Here is an 18249-nt window from a genome sequence, read left to right as displayed (position 1 = left end):
CTCCAACCAGAGGACTGACTGGGTTTCTTATTGTAAGGCCAGTGCGTCTGAAAACAGTGAGAATTCTTTGCAAATGACACGTTTTATCTTTTTTCCAATCCACAAACAAGTGGTTCAAAACAGGCATAATGAAACACACGGGGACACTCCATTCACTCTTCCATTACAGCTAGAAAGACGCGTCAAGTGTTTGCAAAGTTTGCGTTTTTACTTTTCTTGTTTTTGCCATGCTCTTTCCATTTATTTTTTTTTCTATACAGTTATGAACATAGGAGAAACAGCCCATATTTATTTAAAACCTCTGAATCCTCTTTGGTCTATGAAGGCACAGTCCAACCTTCATAGGGACCAGGAGAGAAGCCAGAGTGGTAAAAGACTGCGCTGCTGCTGGCGCCGCAAATTTACATTTAAGTTATTTCATTCATACGCTCACACATACACACAGATAATACATGAAGATTTCTTGACCCTCTTTCGTCTTGTATCGTCTCGTCTCGTCACTCACTGAAAGTTCTCGAGTGCAGTTTTCAAAGTGTTCTGTCTGTACATGAGGATGAAAAATGCTGACGAAAGACCAAAAGCAAAACTGATTTTCCGCTTTTCTTAAAAAAACAAAACAAAACAAAAACAACCCAAAACAATCATTTTGAAATGGTGCCAGGCCGGGTCTTTAGGCAAAGTTGCTTTCTGACGTGGAATAGTTTAGTTGTTTTTTCCTGTTCTGTGCATTAACAACAAAAAAAGACTAACAAAATAAAAAACAAAAAAGTCGGGTCAGAGAGGGGAAGGGAAGGGAGGAAAGAGAAGAGAATAGAGGAGAGTAGGGGGGCCGCGGTGGGTCCGAGCTCAGTATAGCCGTGACCCATAGCCAAAGGTCTGTTTGATGCTCTGCAGGTAGTATCGGTGCCAGCCCTCCTTCGTCCGCTCCTCCTCGCTCTCCGGAACCGCCCGGCACTCTACCGTCAGACCCGTCTCCCTGCCCCGGTCCGAGAACGTCAGTGTGATGGTGGCATAGTGCTCTGTGGATACAGAAGGGAAGAGAATATTGGGGCGGGGGCAATAAGTTGGAGAGGACTACAGACAAATAAAGAGTCTTTTAGCAAATATATAGCATTATGGATCTAAACATTCATATCAGAACAATGATGATGTTTAATGGAAGTACATGCAAGCATGTAATCTCTAGTCTTACCGCTTGGCCAGGAGTTGTACCGCCACTTCATCACAATCTTTTCCTCAGGAACCTAACATAACACAACAAGACAAAGTTATGATCAACTGTGCATTCATGTCTCGTATAATGCATATATTATTGTCAGCACATTTTGGACTCAAAATTGTACTAATTTACTACTTAAGTGCATTTCATTATGATCAGAATTTAGACCAAATAGCAAAAGCACTTCTTTACATATACAGCCATATTCAAAACTCATTGTGAGTAGTGTAATGTTGTGATTTCTTGTCGACTACTGTAAGTAGGTCTGCCCAGTCTATGATTTCAAACTTTAAAAAAGCCATGTTGCAAAAGCCTTTATTTTTTGGATAAGAAGAGCACCTTGGACTACCCCCTTTTTTGACAACTGTGTTTCTTTTTTCCCCACACTGATAACGCCTTTAACATTTTTTTTCCTGGGCACTTTGTAATTTTTCTTCATTTCAGGTCACTTACCAGCTCCAGAAACTCCCCCATCACATTGCCGTCCATCAGGCGGAACTTGCCCCCCTTGTCAGGCTGCACCATGGCAGCAGAGTGGGTGAAGGCCTGCACCATCTGGAACACAACGAAAGGGTTTCCGCAGAACATTTACTAGTACTGTAAGTCTCAAAATACAAATTTAGCTTTACAAAGGAACTATTATTAAGGTGATGAGCATTTTTTGTCAAGGTAGCCATCCAAAAGCTTTCAGAGTGCACATGTGTGTGTGCACTTAGATAAATGAATTGAAGAGCTACATTGCAAAATGACATGTGCATTTTGGGAAACTGACATTTTTGTATTGGGCATTGCATTTTATATAGGTTTAAAAAGTTTGTTCTTAAAATATTTGAATGGCAAGAATTCACACAAAGATGAAATAACGTTTACAATAATAAAATGCAAAAGTAAAAATATTGCGTTCAAGTTCATTTTGCAATGAAACTCTTCAATTCCTTCCGCAAACACCTCATGTGCGTTTACGTGACTGACAGAGATGGAGGCTTGTGTGTGTGTGTGTGTGTGTGGGTGTATGACTGTACTGTACTGCACCTCCTGGTTGAGGAAGACCCTGAACAGGTCCTCTGGAGACGTCATGAAGGTGTCCTTGATGGTGAACTTGCAGGTGGGGATCTTCACGCCAGTATTGGCGGCAGGAGTCGAGCAGTTGGACCCAATCTGGACAGGACACACAACATTCAGCTCTGTTTTTCAGGACAGTTTTGTTTCTCACATTGGTCAATTACGTTTTTACAGGGCGGTGCAACCACAGCTAATGTCACCATTGTATGGATTAAATGTATGGGTTATTATTGATATTATTATTTTAATCGGCTTATCTAAGAAGCATATTGATTGATTTTACATGTCGCATCAATTAATTAATTAAATTAATTTGTGGGCATTAGCTGTGGTTGCACCACCCAACTTCTGTTGCTAACATACTGTGCTGAACACCAGACATGTGGACTCGAGTCCAGTGACTTGGACTCGAGTCTGACTCGAGTCAGCGCGTGTGAAGACTTGCGACTTGAAATTTCAAGATCAGAAAGGACTTGCGACTCGACTCGACTTGCACGCCTTTGACTCGGGACTCGACTTGGACTTGACAGTTGTAACTTTCAATGACTTGGCGTGACTTGCCATGTTGGGTCTAAAAAAAAGTACAAGTCCAACCCTTGTTTTCAGAACAGCCCGCCCACATTCTTTGTTTGAATCACGTCATTGTCCTAAGCGGTGCTATGCCATTGGCGGCCAGACGCGCCTGGACGCGGCGACCAGTGGCAACAGTGAAACACCATTTGCGAATCTCCAGAACAAACATAGCCAGGGCTCTAAATTAACACCAGTCAACTAGCCAAATGCTGGTGAAATTTCAGTTTGACTGGTGGAAAAGATCAATTTACTAGCCACTTCGACCCATAAGAGATTGTGTGTTTGACTAGTAAGATTAACATCTATAGCCATTTTGGCTGGTGATGAAAAAAGTTAATTTAGAGTCCTGAACATAGCCTACATTTTAAACCATCGCGGAAGTTAATTGATCTCCCTCTCAGCTCCAACTCGTTTTGCATTCTTAATAGGGTAGGCTATGGAAGTTTGCACTGTGATCAACAAATATTTTCTATCAATGTTGTAGGGAGTGTGTGTGATGGGGCGCTGTGATGTGCAACACGAGTATGTAGGCTACACACGTGAAGCTCTCGCTCTCTCGCCCCTCGCTTACGACAGAAATTCAGTGAGAACCAATTGTCTAAATATTTTAGCTAGCCTAAATGGTGATGGGCATTGATTGTTGAACATTAGGCTTTTTAAGCAGTTGAAATAAAAAAGCACACACTGCTGACATAACCGAACCACAGGACTTAATCTATTGATTTTTTTTAGATATAGGCCCTATATATAAAAGAGTACGCCTATCCGTGTTGCTTTCCCTGTCCTTTATGAATGCGCTTGCCTTCAGCCCCCGAAGGCAGTTACAGTATGTTCCGCTCCCACACACTGAGTCAGTCACCTCAAAGTGAAGTTCAGCCTTGCGAATAATTTCCACCATCGCGGACAAAACCACGTTATGATGGATATGTGGCGAGGTAAACGTTACGAATATGGTCTGCTTTTAAGTTTCCCCCAACCCAGGATGTGTCCGTAGGCTATGGCTTGATATCCCAGGGCTATATCACGACCACAACTCCACGCGCTGAAAATGCATGTTAAGCTCGCGCTTCTCAGTCTAGAAAGAGTAACCTCTCGGTAACATTCTTTGCATTGACCAGCCACCATCGGTTGAGTATTAGAATCAATACAAAAAGACACGTTTATACATGTCTTAGTCTTCCAGCATGCAATCGAAAATAGACGAGCAGAGAATACTTTGTCTTGCATCCATCAAAAGAGCTCCACCGGTTGCCTACTTTAGATGCTGGGTGAATGGTTCCGAAGGGAAATAATTTAGCCTATAGCCTATTCATGACAGTCTTGCAAAGAGACAAGACAAACGACCAAAATTGTCAAATAATTGGTCAAGGCGCGAGATGAGGAATACTTCATGGCTATTGGAAAAAACTTTGAAGAAACTAAGCGTAGCCTAAGCTGCTTCCCGCGAAGCTTGCGCTTGAGGACTATAACAAGCTATGCGCCCCGAAACTCACTGCTTGTGTCGGCTCCCGTGGACAAAAGGCATGTTCCCTCTCGCGTGCTGCTCTCAGCCCAATCCTTGCGCGCGCGAACCTTGTATCTCGTGGTGTCGACACCGCTTTATCTTATGTTTCTCACAGTTCGAACTACATGCTTTGTTTGGTATTTTGGGGGAGTTTGGAGTCGCAATTACCGCTGCTTGGAAATGACACGTTAGAGCTACACGACGCCAGCACCAGAGAACTGGGATGTAACCCTGTTTTCCAAATTAACAAAAAATAGGAAACATAGAAGCAGAACTTTGTTTGGCTACAATCTATGACCTGGATGGTGAACTTAATCTTTGAAGAGGCATGAACAGCATACAAGTGCCTTTGTGGGGGAGGAGAGGGCGATTGGGGAGAACAGGGAGACGAGAGCATGGCGCGAGGCGCATATTCGTTCGGGAAAAATGAGAGCGAAATGTTGGATAGGGCATTACACACCTTCCTTCTTCCTACACTGTAGAAGCGCAGAACAAGGTTGCCTCGTTGCCATAACTGACATTCTGCAGCGCTAACGCCATGTTTAATTGACAGCGTGCTGGCGAATAGTCTAGTAGCCTAATATAATTAACAAGACGTGGATTAATGACTGTGCAAACGAAGTTCTAGTTAACTTGGACTGTGACGTAGTAAAAATGGTTGGTGATGATGGGCCATTGCGGCGAGAATGTGAGGGGGAAAGCGACAATGCCGGTATCAGCTTCAACAATAGTAGAGTAGAGTAGTAGAGTAACTTTATTGATCCCCAGGGGGAAATTCATCATTACTTTACCAGGGATTTAATCCAACTAACTAGGCCTACTTTGTCCTCATTTCTTAGCCCATATGGACAAGTGTCTACTAGGCTAAATACTGTTGGCACTTAGCCTACAACAGACTATAGCCTAGTGCTGCACCATGCATGTGCTCATTGGTGGGTTCACAGTAATGCTCAGCTTTTGGTTCACAGATAATGGGATGAAGTTAACATCATGGACCAGCTGAGACAGGGCTGCCTGCTGAGCTGTGCTGTTAACTCATCATCCTGTCTCACATGTGTAGCCCCACCCCCCATACACACACACACACACACACACACACACACACACACACACACACACACACACACACACACACACACACACACACACACACACAGGGCTCAATTTAAAAAAAAGAAATTGATTACCCCTGCTGTATGTCATATCTTGATGAGAATGGTGAGCTTAATATGGTACCTTAGGGAAAATGGCGTATTTTAAAGCCAAACCAAAATGTTTACATTAGTCGAGTGTTACACTACAGTAAAGAGAGGGGGGAGGGTGGGTAGCACCTGTAAGACATGAATAGGCTACTACTTTCACCCTTGGCCTTTGTGGGTAAATTCAAACATAGTACGCTGAAAGTGTGAATCCGCGTTTTCAGGTCGGAAGTGTAATATGCCCCCCTAATGTCTTGACAAAACCTTCCAGCCAAAGCGGTCAGCGGCCCTGCCTGTGCTCCTAGTGAAAAAGTTAACCATAGTCCTGTCCTTAGCGTTATGATGCTAGAGTCTGTATAACTTACAACCTTGACTAGATATGACCGGCCCACCACCAAGACCAGGGTGGAGTAGTGGAATAGGTTTATGCCATCAGATGATGGAACGGACACACACACATACGCATACATTCTTGCAAACAGGACTATTTGCCCACTGGACAGTAAATATTTGGCATATGGTTGCTCCTTTGTTTAAGTACAAATTCACATTAAATGTATTTTTATGTGAAAAAAATATGAAATTAAATGTCATTTTACATACACAGCACAAGCAGTAGTTTGGTTTAGACTGATTTCTCAGCAACTGTTTTAGTAATTGTCATCTTTTTACTCAGGTCTCATTATTATACTAATGAATTTATGATCGAAATTGTGATTGCAAATAGAAAATCCCTTTGTGACTTGTTAAGGACTTGAACAAAAATGAGACTTGGACTTGGACTTGACTTGGCTGGGGTACGACTTGGACTTGGACTTGACTTGGTCAGATGTGTCTTGACTTGTGACTTGACTCGGACTTGAGTGGAAAGACTCGAGACTTACTTGTGACTTGCACATTAGTGACTTGGTCACACCTCTGCTGAACACCATATCATGCAATGACAGTCTGGTCAACTACATAACCTGTCCAGAAAGTATTAAATAATACTAACACAAACACATCCTGGCCTATTAAAAAAACAATTCAAATAAATGATAATTGTCCATAGCAGAGAGACCCAAGCCTGCACTTTATTGCTACGGTGGCAACCTTGACAAGAAACACCTACCACCTTGACTAGGTCCCCTGAAAAGATAAAGATTTCATGTTGTGAATGTAATTTCTAAAGTTGCTTTGCCAATTTATTTTTACTTTTAACGCCGCACTACCTTGACTAACAAAAATTCTGAGGGAAACACATTGCTGGAGCAATGTGGGGTTAGGCGCCTTACTCAACGACACTTCAACCATGGATAAAATGGGATTCGAACATGCAACCAAAGAGGTTGGATATATAATTAAGAGGAATCGAAACACGCCCACTCAATGCAAAAGCGTGTGCTCAAAATTCGGTCTCCTAAGGGGGCGTTGTCCCTCCTTCTTCTTCTCTTTTCGTGGTGTTTGCACAAGACATGCGCGACTGCCATCTACAGCGCTAAGGGGACTCCTTTTATTCTCAACCTCAAGACTCCGAAGGTCTCCTAATCGAAGGTCTCCTAAAGGGGCGTTCAACCGATGTAAAGTGGATACCAGAAAAGAACCCGCCTGCTTTATCTCCCTCTCATGTACGATTCTCTGATGCAACCTTGCGATTTTAAGACCCATTCCCTAACCATCCCTAGGCTCAGCATAATACTGGGGCATATGGCTACCCACCATGGTTTTGTCCACCTTGGCCTTGGACTGGGACGTCTGTGCCACGGACAGGCCGTTGGCTGTGGGCAGGATCATGCCTTGGGTGAACTCTGCAACACACACACACACACGCACACACACACACACACACACACACACTTAGAGTAAATGGCAAATTTAGATTTACATAACTATCATTTTGAACGTTAAAGGTCATCTTTATTGTTGATTTCTTCACATGCACTGGTCATACAAAGGAAATTACATTTCTCACAATCCCAGTCCCATATGAAGACGAAAACAGGACAAAATAGAGAACATAAAAACTCATTTTGCTTCATCATTCAGTAGGTAGGTACTGTATGCCCAAGTAGGTGATGTCTAATTGTTCACCGATGGAATGCTGACCTGTGCTGCACAATATGCCAAACAGAGCAGAAAAAAATCGTCTCCATCTGCAGTTTGGCCATACAGTACAGTACGGTGATGACGATGGGTGGATCATATGACCCACGGCTGCAAATGCGCACCATGGCTACAGAATACCTCATAGATGGTAATAATGACACACGCACAAATAAAATATAATTTATCAGAAACACATGAAAGCATAAATAAAGAGTGTGTGTGTGTCTTACCTTAAAAGAGGTGACATATCTCTAGAGGCAAGAGCAAAACTGAATGCCTACGTGTGTGTGTGTGTGTGTGTGTGTGTGTGTGTGTGTGTGTGTGTGTGTGTGTAAACATGCTTGCGTTATAGTGTTTTGAGAGAGTTGATGTAGTTACCCGGTGCAGTGCGCATCTGAACATGTGTGTGTGTGTGTGTGTGTGTGTGCGTGTGCACGTGCGCGTGCACGTGCGCGTGCACGTGCGTGTGCACGTGCGTGTGTGTTTTAAGGGTCTCACCTGTCTTGAGAGAGTTGATGTACTGTAGTTACCCAGTGCGGTGCCCATCTGAACGTGTGTGTGTGTGTGTGTGTGTGTGTGTGTGTGTGTGCGCGCGTGTTATGGGTCTCACCTGTCTTGAGAGAGCTGATGTAGGTCCCCAGGGCGGTGCGCACCTTCTCTGCTCCCTCTTTCCTCATGAGCGTCAAGAGCTGAGTGTCTGGCTGGTCTTTGCTCAGTGTCACGCTGATCTGTGTCCCCCCAGAAACATCAGACATAGTACATTAACATGTTGTCGACACACACCTTCTTCTTTTGCAGTACTGCAGCAAAGACAAGCATGCCAGCAGGCCAACAACAGTACTGCGAATAACATTTATAACATTCCAGGTTGTTAATGATATAATGGATTCATAAACGAATGAAGGAATCATAAAATACTTACGTCAAGGTCTTCCATGTCATTTTCGTCTGAAAGGTTTGGCACCTCTATGTGGCCTTTGTATTTGATCCCGCTTTTCGTGACACCTGCAGGACACAGAATGGAGAGTCCTTAGTGCCCCACTAGGGATCGTTTTGTTGCACAGGTCATTGGTTAGCAATAGCATGCTACTTTTTGTGACTGAATGACGACATCTAGTAGAAGGACTAGGACATGATTGGTTAATCATACACAGCCGAATTATTTTAATCTAGTAGTATTGAACCATTTGTACTGTTAAGTTGCCTGATGATGGTTAATAGTACACCGAAATGTTGCAATCTAAAGCTGCTGCATGTCTCTCAGCCATGTCACAAGCATCCACAACACTTACCATAACGGTACACAAGCACACGCACACGCACGCACACGCACACACGCACAGTTTGTACAGTATATAGGTAACAGGTATGAATGTCGCCTTACACCATATGCATTACACTCCATTCAAGTCCCAAAAGGCAGGCAACAAAGGGACAAAAGACTGACAGGAGCAGGACACAGGAGCGGCCCTGTGCAGTTCATATCACTACTGTAGCTCAGTAAATTCATGCACCTGCACCTGGCCTGTCTGATAACCCTGCAAAAGTGCTGGCAGTGGCAGTCATATTAAAGATGATGCAAATTCTCTTTGGGCCTGTCTGGCACACTACTGTAATGTGTGTGTGTGTGTGTGTGTGTGTGTGTGTGTGTGTGTGTGTGTGACAGAGAGTTCATGAGGTTCATGAGTTTATATGGAGGACCCTCCACAATTTAGAGCTGACTGAAAGCAATTCAGGAAAGTGGGTTATTGAGCCCTGTGCCTCAGTGTGAGCAGAGCATTAACGCTGTCGTGTGTCAAGACAAGCCAGAGATATAAGTGGGATAAGTTACTGTATATGGCCTGGTAGCAGCATTCAGAATGATGCTTTAACATTCAAGTAAATCTGAAAAAGGCAAATATGTTAATGTTCCAATGTTGCCTTTGAGGATTGTACTTCTGGGTTTGAAAAATCTTTCCATCTACTGAAATATGATTCTTGCACAAGGTTGTTTTGGACTTTAGGGATATCCTAGACTTGTCCCAGCTGGACTGTATATAAATTCATTGATGAACCGGGCCCAATAAAATAAATAAGCTACCTTTTGTTTGGCTATCCCCATCTGACCTGAATTTTTCCCAAAGCTGAAGCTTCAGAAAGAAAAGAAAAAAAACGGTCAAGCATAGCTGCAACCCTGCTCTTGCGTAACTCAGTCTGCATACATCACTCCCTGTCTCTACTGAAGGACGTTTCATTATCTGAAAGGGGGCTGCTGTATTGATATTGGATCCTTTTAAATGTGATGTCCCGTAAAGTGATTCGGTTTTGCTGTGAGGATGTGGTGAGAGTCAAATGTAGTGCACTTTTTTGACCAAATATTGGGGGCAATTTTGCAGAGGGAAAGCACGTCACCATCTCTACATTGATAGTATGTTGAGAGGCCAACAGATTTTGTACGGCTGCCCGTCTTTGCTTGTCCGTCCCTGTGCAGGAGGTCCACTTCTTGAAAAAGATGAGCTTTTGTGTGTGTGTGTGTGTGTGTGTGTGTGTGTGTGCGTGCGCGTGCGTAGCTCAGCTCCTCACCTTTCCACTTGGCCTTGAGGTTCCACTCATAGAAGAAGATGAGTTTGCCCTTGCGGTTGTTGATGGAGGCCTCCCCCTCCACCTTGCTGACCTCTGTGACCTCGCAGGAGCCCTGCTCGCCCTCCACGCGCAGCCCCAGCAGCAGCTCCTTCAGCTTCTCCGACGACCAGCTGGTGGCATCGCGCTCCGTCCTGGTCGAAACACACATCGTTACGTTTACGTTAATAAGACATATCAGAGGTGGCAACCTGCCTCCTCTGCCCATCGGTGGGTGAACATACAGTACAGGCCAAAAGTGTGGACTCACCTTCTCATTTAATTAATTCTCTTTATTTTTGTGGCTATTTACACAAATTAGTACATTTTCAGGGAGGGCATGAAAACTGTGAATGAACACATGTATAAATGTGCGTAACAAAAAAATGAAAATATATAAAAAATAAAAACAATTATTAACAAAATATCAAAAAATGCCAAACAGTGACATCAACACAGCAAACATGAGGGCCCCACATGTTTCAACAAGCTTATTTTTCTGTCTATTTTCAAGTAAAAATACCCAGTCAGTCGAGTCAATTTTAATTGATACAAGCAATACAAGAGATATTCTTGATCTGATAATGGGTCACTTGGTCAGCATAGCTGGTTATCTAGGTGAAACAGTGATACAAAAAGTAAAAGTAATAGTGAAAAACCCTGCCATAGATTCCCTCCAACACAGGTTTGACCTCTCCAAGGGTAAACGATACCTTCCAAAAAGGAATTGTCATTCAGTGTAAAGGATACCTGCTGCTGACTGTAACTTAACTGTAAAAAACATGACTCTTTATTTTATTTTTTTCCAGTGAATTCATGAAAACCTCGGCTGTCATCCATTCACTTTAAACCATTTTAAAATCTTGTTTTTTTTTTTTTTACAGTTACAGTCAGCAGAAGGTATCCGTTACCCTGAATGACGATTCCTTTTTGGACGTCTTTGACCCCCAAGTAACTGGCTATGACTCAGTATCAGATCAAGAAAATGACTGCAAAATGCTTGTATTGGCAAGTGTTTAAAACTAGGTTGTAGGTCTCAAAATTCTAGTTCTACAATTCTAGTGAGTTATTGGAGGGCTTTAATGTTCCATTAAGATTGACATGACTGACTGGGCATTTTTATTTGAAAATAGACAAAAAGAAACTTATTGAAATGTGTGGGGCCATCAGTTGTGCTGCGTTGACGTCAGTTGGATAGACAGCTGACATTGCTGTTGGAAAACAGCTAGAATGATATTTATTGGTAAGCAAATCATTCTCCATGTGTTCAAGCACAGTTTTGATGCCCTGCATGAAAATACACAATGAAAATCCACGAAAATGAGAAGGCGAGTCCACACTTTTGGCCTGTACTGTACATTTGCCAAAGTGCATGATGCATGATGCCCCCTGTAGAGCGGACAAACATAGGCCTGCGTACCATGGATGACAAGTCGATGTTTTTGTTCATCTTTCCCATCAAGAGTCACCTACTCTACAGTGCAAAGAAGGGCGGTGATTCACACTTTCAGGCCAAGCACATGACAATGGACCACGCCACACAAGGCCATAACACAACCAGATGCCACTCACAAAACCAGATGCACATACTCACATTTGGGCCTTTTAGGGTTACAACAAGACTATGCAACTCTGGAGTACCACGGTGTATTGCGAACATTTGCTTAAACATCCACATGAGACATCACATATTAAGCAGGCCACATGATGCTCCCCATCCGAGCCTGTCCTGATGCCAAGCACATGAGCTGCATATTTGATTTCCCTAGCACCTCTTTCACATCCAGGCCCTGCTCAAGTCCAGCAGTGTTACCAATAGCATGGCAGAAAAGTATCCTAGCTCAGCATAAAGGAATACTGGGAGGATAATGAATGGAGCGCACAACCCACACTATGTCTGGGCCCAGGATAGGCCAGGCCATATAAAATGTATATCCATGGGTCCTCACACATCCCTAGTCATGCACATTCATCTGATATAGCTGGTTGGTTAGTTTCCATTCATGTGCAAGCCTGCCTGTACACAAACACATGGGGCAAAATCTACACGTTGGTTGGTAATACTGCTATGGAAAATTGGGCATATTATCGACACTGAGATCTGGTAATGTGTATATGGACAGTACGCTCTAACCTCTTTAGGATAATTTTGCTTGGCATCTGGAACATAGACCTTCAAGGGGCATAGCCAAATTCACCAATCCATGATGCACATCCAGCATCAGTGATGTTCTGCACATCAGCATGCATCTACTAGCCAGTTCCTATATTCCAATCAGTCTTACCACATTTTGAAACATACAACGGTTTTGTGTCTTTTCAATCAAGGCCATTGATGATGGCAAAAACTTTCACTAATTGATCACTGCAACATTCACCCCACTGACGTTTAATTGAAATAACCATAGGCCCACACGGAACGGTATAATAGCACCGTAGATGTTACTTCGATGACAGTTGTGTCTGCTAGCTTGCCTGACATGACTGCAGTGAAGCATGATGTATTGGTTCAACACCACGGAACACAATACCCAGCTAGCCCACGTTGGATGAAGTTGCTGACACAAGGTAGTGCGATTGCGAAGAGGTGCTTTCTTTAGCTTTTCTCATTTCTTCACTCTAATAACAAGATAACATTAGGAGGCAAACGCTGACAGTACTTCCTTAGAAACAACTAGCCTTAGGTCATCAAGGCCATGCCACCATAACAACGGCTCAATATTAGGGTCTGATTTACATGCAACAATGTTAGGTAAATATACACAGTGTGCTCATCAGTAACATTTACAAGTATTCATCGAAGCAGCTCTGTTGCTTGGAAAAGAGACGGCGCTATCCAAGGTGATCAAATGGTGCTAGCAAGTGCACACCTGAAAAGTTCATTCAGTTGCTAGCTCTAGCTCGTTAGCCGAAAGGGCACTAGACATCCTTTGGCTTACTTTTGACAGAAGGCTGTGCACGTAATGATACCTTTCTCCGAATGCCGTAAACTGTGGTGTTAACAGCAAAAGGAAGTGGATGGTTATCAACAAACTACTATCATTAGCAACGTGAAACCTCCTATAGGCATACCATCGACTGAAATGTACCGGTATGAATGAACGGCGCTCCCTTTCTTTCTTACCAGTGCCAATTGTTGACGTTTGTCGCATCTGCCCTTTCCTCTACAATCCAACGAGGATCTCCTTCTCCCCACTTTGCCATCGTATATCTGTTGTTGAATATAGGTGTGCTGATGTAGGTTCTTCAGCCGGTGACCGATCGCTCTGTCCGAGGCACGTTTTCTAGAATACTCCAGGCGGCTGGTTCCTCCGATTTTGTTCGGCAGAAATTACTGGAAGCGGAAGTGAGTGCTACATTGTAATGTGTCCCTGTCGCAGTGGGTTTCTGATCTGCCCTACAAGGTACTCAGTTTGTAGAGGCAAACCAGTGCTTCACACAGCAACATACATCTCTACCACACAATATTTAAAACGCATTCAAATTATTTCCACAACAAATACACCAGGCTTGTCAAATCCAGTTCAGTCTGTGAATGACAACACGCAGACGCCAAAACACACGTGTGCTACTCCAATATGGCGCTGCCCAGGGAAAGTCATGTTATGAGCGTGAGTTACGAATCTATTAACATTTCTAGCTGTTAATGTAACTGAAGTGTGTAGCAGAATGACATTCCCATGTACAATCTTGTGTATTTCAGTTTCCATATAGTATGGGGATTCGGGAGACAAATTGTCTGAGTGGAATGGAGTGATGCTGGATGGGGAGCCATGTCAACAACATAAACCTTGCCTAAACTGAAATGTATTACACTTCACCCCAGAAGGAACTAGCATGCGAACGACATAACAATTAGATACCATGTCGTCTGGTTTGCAGTTAAAACAGGCGATCCTTGCCACACACAGACTAGTGCGACTGTGTGGGGTTTTGAGGGAGAGCTGTCACCTATGTCCCAGCAGACTCCCTGTCAGTGCCAGAGCAAGAGGTTTTGGGACGAACCCTGCAGGCTCAGGAGGAGAGGATGGAGGCAGCTCATCCCAAAACTCTGTCCCCAACATTCCCTCTGTACCCTTCAAACGGCCACTGTTTGGCAGGAGGAGGCACCTGTCACCTTTAGAGAGAATCAGTCGTCTGGTACCAGAGGAGAATCTGACATCCGAGGTATTGCAGCTTAGGGAGGACACAAAGGATGAGGACGGTGCGGGATCAGAGAATACACAGACTGGTAAAGGACCAAGTCAGTCTTTACCTGGACAGACATCCAATCATGAACAGGTAGTTGTTGGTGAATGTAAAGAGGACAGCCAAAGTCAAACAAAAGTTCAGGAATTGGACAGTGTGCTAGTTGGTAATAGTGTGGATACTGTAGCCTCAGCAGACATTGGGCACGCACTAGAGAACTTGGAAGAATCCTGTACAGACAGTTCTGTGACCGACCACCTCCCTGGAGAGCGACCATTGTCCTATGGAGAACTCGTCTTGGCTGACCGCAAGAGGAAGAAGCGGACTGAGTTCCGCAAGATGTTCCTCCTGGAGGAAGGCGCAAAGCTGCACAGCACGTGGGGCTGGGTTGCCCATGACGACATCGCCAAGCAACCGTCAGGCTCCATCCTCCACACCTCCCTGGGAACTTCGTTACTCCTACGCAGGCCCAGCCTGGATGAGTACACCTTGTACATGAGGAGAGGGCCAGCCATCAGCTACCCCAAGGTATCCCCTAAGGTATCACACACAAGATGATAGGGGGTCAAAATGGCACAAAGGAGGGGTGGGGTTGGGAGTGCGAGTGGGGGCATAGGTCAAGGCAAATCATGTCCTTGAGCTTGAAAAGGACCCACAGACTACAATTATGATTGGTTTGAAGGTCCAGCATGATTTCCAAGGATAATACATTGCATAAGCTTATTATATGCTGTATCTTATCAAAAGACTAGCATATTAACATACATCTGATCCCATGTAAAATTACTATTGTAAGCCCTTGATGTGCTTTGATGGCCTCCTCTCATTTCTGTCTTCAAAGTAAATGTATAGACTGAATGTCCTTTGTTTTTGTTTCCCCCAATTGCTTATCCTGGGGCCCATAGCTTTGTAGTATAGGCCCCTGGTCTTCATCCTACTACTGCTGCTCCATCTGATGTTGTCCTCCTGTGTTTAGGACTGCACAGCCATGCTTCAGATGATGGATGTGACGGAGGGGGACTGCGTGCTGGAGTCAGGCTCCGGGTCGGGGTCCATGACGCTCTTCTTGTCCAGGGCAGGTGAGTAACACTCGGGATGAAATGCACAGTATCCACTCAGTGCTAAATAGGCCAGTGAATCGCTCAATATTACATTTAAAAAATATATATTTATTAGGCTACAAAGATGCTTACGCATTATGGACAAAAAGGTGTTCTTCAGGACGGCCATATCCCTGTTTTGTTTCCTTGATTTTCTCTCTCTCTCTCGCCCTGCATGTTTCATGTATCTTTCCAATGCCCATCTCTAATACAAACAGTGGGTTCCAAGGGCCGAGTACTGAGCGTGGAGGTGAGAGACGATCACCACAGACGGGCCTCCCTCAACTACAAGCGCTGGCGGACATCCTGGGCCCAGCGTCGCGGAGAGGACTGGCCCGACAACGTGCACTTTGTCAAGGCAGACCTGCAGACTGCCGGGCCCCTCCTGAATGGCTGGGGCTTTCATTCGGTGAGAATGGCAACATGGTCATTGACTGTTATACAAGTGTCTTTTTAGTTTGCCTCAGCAGGGCTATGATGGCTAGACTGCTGCTTTCTGGCCAGCTGTGTTTGAAAATACTCTTGCTTGTCAGGTAGAAAGTAGCAGTAAGCTTACTTATACCTGGCAAGTTTTGATGACAAGGCAGTGTTAGCATTTTGAAAAATCAGTAAGCACTGATCCAATTGAAATTCTGCTGTCCTTCAATAGACCTTATTATTTTGTTACCCTTCTGCTTTCCCCAGATTGCACTGGATATGGTGGATCCTCATCTTGTTCTTCCCACTGTGGTTCCCCACCTGCATCCAGGGGCCGTCTGTGCTGTTTACTTGGCGAAGTATGTCATGGACTCATCATGATTACCAGTACACATGGACTGTGTAATTTTGAAAACAATTCTAGGGTTTGGTTTTGGGTTTGATATCACAATGTACAATGTGTAACTTTAATGTTGTAATCGTATACAAGAAATTGAATGTTTAAAAACTGCTCTGAAGTATGCAGTGTGCTTGCAGTGACCAGTGATTTGACTCTATTTGTCCAATTTATTCAGTGTTATTAATGCAGGTTGTTGATTTGGCCAATCTATTCAGTATCACACAGGTTGTTGATTTGCTGGATGGAATCCGATGCTCCAAAGTGCCTCTGATGTGTGAACGCATCGCCGAGGTGCAGTACCGCGATTGGTTGGTGGCCCCGTCAATCAGGAAAGATGGCAGCCTCAACAACAGGAAAGCTCCCAAAGGAGAGATCCATGAGGAAGATGATGATGAGGAAGAGGATGACAACTCTAATGGTGAAGATAAGGGTGTGTTTTTTAAAACGGCCAAGATTCATAATCCTAGATTGTTTTCTAATAAACATATTGTAGGAGCATAAAAGCTCTGTTATAACACAGAAGAAAACATTGAATGCATGCACTGAGAGTCTGAATAGGTGAATGTTTAATATGTGTAAATGAATTTGTGTGTGTATGCTACATGACACCTACATTTCCTTCGGGATTAACACATTTCACTCTATGTACTCTACTCTACTCTCTATTAAGTTTTAGGGTCCCTAATCCAAGACTTCAGGATCAGTTGAGAAAAACAATCTACAGGTCCTTCTCAAAAAATGTACCTATTTACATTACATTACATTGCATTTAGCAGACGCTTTATAACCAAAGCGACTTTCAAAAGAGGACATAATCAAGCCAGCATATTGTGATAAAGTTCATTATTTTCCATAATGTAATGATAAAAATTAAACTTTCATATATTCTAGATTAATTACACACCAACCGAAATATTTTAGGTCTTGTATTATTTTAATACTGATGGCATGGCATACAGCTCATGAAAACCCAAAATTCCCATCTCAAAAAATTAGCATATCAGGAAAAGGTTCTGTAAATGAGCTATTAACCTAATAATCTGAATCAACAAATTAACTCTAAACATCAGCAAAAGATTTCTGAAGCTTTTAAAAACTCCAGCCTGGTTCATTACTCCAAACTGTAATCATGGGTAAGACTGCCGACCTGACTGCGTTTAACATTGAATTCAATGGCAGTGGCATTGCATCAGAGCTATGGAAGCCCAGATATCGTTGATGCTTTGCCGTCAGCTGTTTTTTGTTTTTTGATCTGGTGACCCACACTTCCCTCTTCATTATACCCCATAGATTTCCATACCACATTTTGTTGCTTTGGTGTTATGGGCATTCTGTAGACCTGTAGATTGGTTAGAGGTCAAATGCAGTTTGTTTTGCTGTAAAGGCTTATTACATCAAATATACTGTATACTGATATATCCAGTGAATTTAACCGTTTCATGATTTTTAAGTTGATTAACTAATTAATATATTTTCAGAAGAAGCCAGAAGTCCAGGTAATGGCAGGCCCTTTGGCAGTGTGCCATACGTGGCAAGACCACATCCAGAACAGACCAGTCACACAGGTGAGACCTTTTGTCAGAAATGAAAGCATTTAATTTAACTACAGTACATTGGAGACTTCTTTGCAAATGCCTGATTTCAGAAAAGTATTTTTGCCTTGCTGTCATAGCACTTCATTTTGTCTACTGTACATATCAACAATTTTAAAAACTTGTTTTCCTTATTGCCTTTCAGCGTTCCTGGTCAAACTTCGAAAGGTTCTGAAATAGATACTTAATCCCTCACCAAAAAAAGTCAATGAGACGTAGAGATTATGTTTCAGTTGAGTGTACAGAACAGCCTGTGTTAACCATGTCATTTTGTTCCATTAAACGTAATCTTTTGCAACAATTGTCCCTCAA

At 43.3% G+C, this 18249-nt stretch overlaps 2 protein-coding genes across 5 annotated transcripts; one reads left to right on the top strand and one right to left on the bottom strand.

Annotated features, from left to right (window-relative positions):
* Positions 1–187: 187 nt before the first annotated feature.
* LOC134435130 (activator of 90 kDa heat shock protein ATPase homolog 1-like) lies at positions 188–13538 on the bottom strand. The gene is made up of 9 exons (XM_063183969.1): positions 13365–13538; positions 10205–10395; positions 8565–8647; positions 8253–8370; positions 7256–7344; positions 2252–2377; positions 1673–1774; positions 1193–1244; positions 188–1019 (listed from the first exon to the last, which is right to left on the bottom strand). The coding sequence occupies exons 1-9, from the start codon at positions 13442–13444 to the stop codon at positions 847–849; spliced, it is 1014 nt and encodes a 337-aa protein (XP_063040039.1). The 5' UTR covers positions 13445–13538; the 3' UTR covers positions 188–846.
* Positions 13539–13754: 216 nt separating this feature from the next.
* Positions 13755–18238, top strand: trmt61b (tRNA methyltransferase 61B). Of its 4 annotated transcripts, none has more exons than XM_063183965.1 (8): positions 13755–13851; positions 13944–14956; positions 15405–15507; positions 15747–15937; positions 16213–16304; positions 16561–16775; positions 17827–17910; positions 18083–18238. In XM_063183965.1, exons 2-8 carry the CDS (start codon positions 14105–14107, stop codon positions 18115–18117), a joined length of 1572 nt encoding a protein of 523 aa, XP_063040035.1. In that variant the 5' UTR covers positions 13755–13851; positions 13944–14104; the 3' UTR covers positions 18118–18238. The 4 variants fall into 4 exon arrangements, with proteins under 4 accessions (XP_063040035.1, XP_063040034.1, XP_063040033.1 ...); XM_063183964.1 differs by having other exon boundaries at positions 17824–17910; XM_063183963.1 differs by having other exon boundaries at positions 13944–14968.
* Positions 18239–18249: the final 11 nt, after the last annotated feature.

This window comes from Engraulis encrasicolus, chromosome 19, assembly GCF_034702125.1.
Source record: "Engraulis encrasicolus isolate BLACKSEA-1 chromosome 19, IST_EnEncr_1.0, whole genome shotgun sequence".
NCBI lineage: Eukaryota > Metazoa > Chordata > Actinopteri > Clupeiformes > Engraulidae > Engraulis > Engraulis encrasicolus.
The sequence above is the reverse complement of the archived record's forward strand: the minus strand, read 5'-3'. Positions and strand labels throughout refer to the sequence as shown.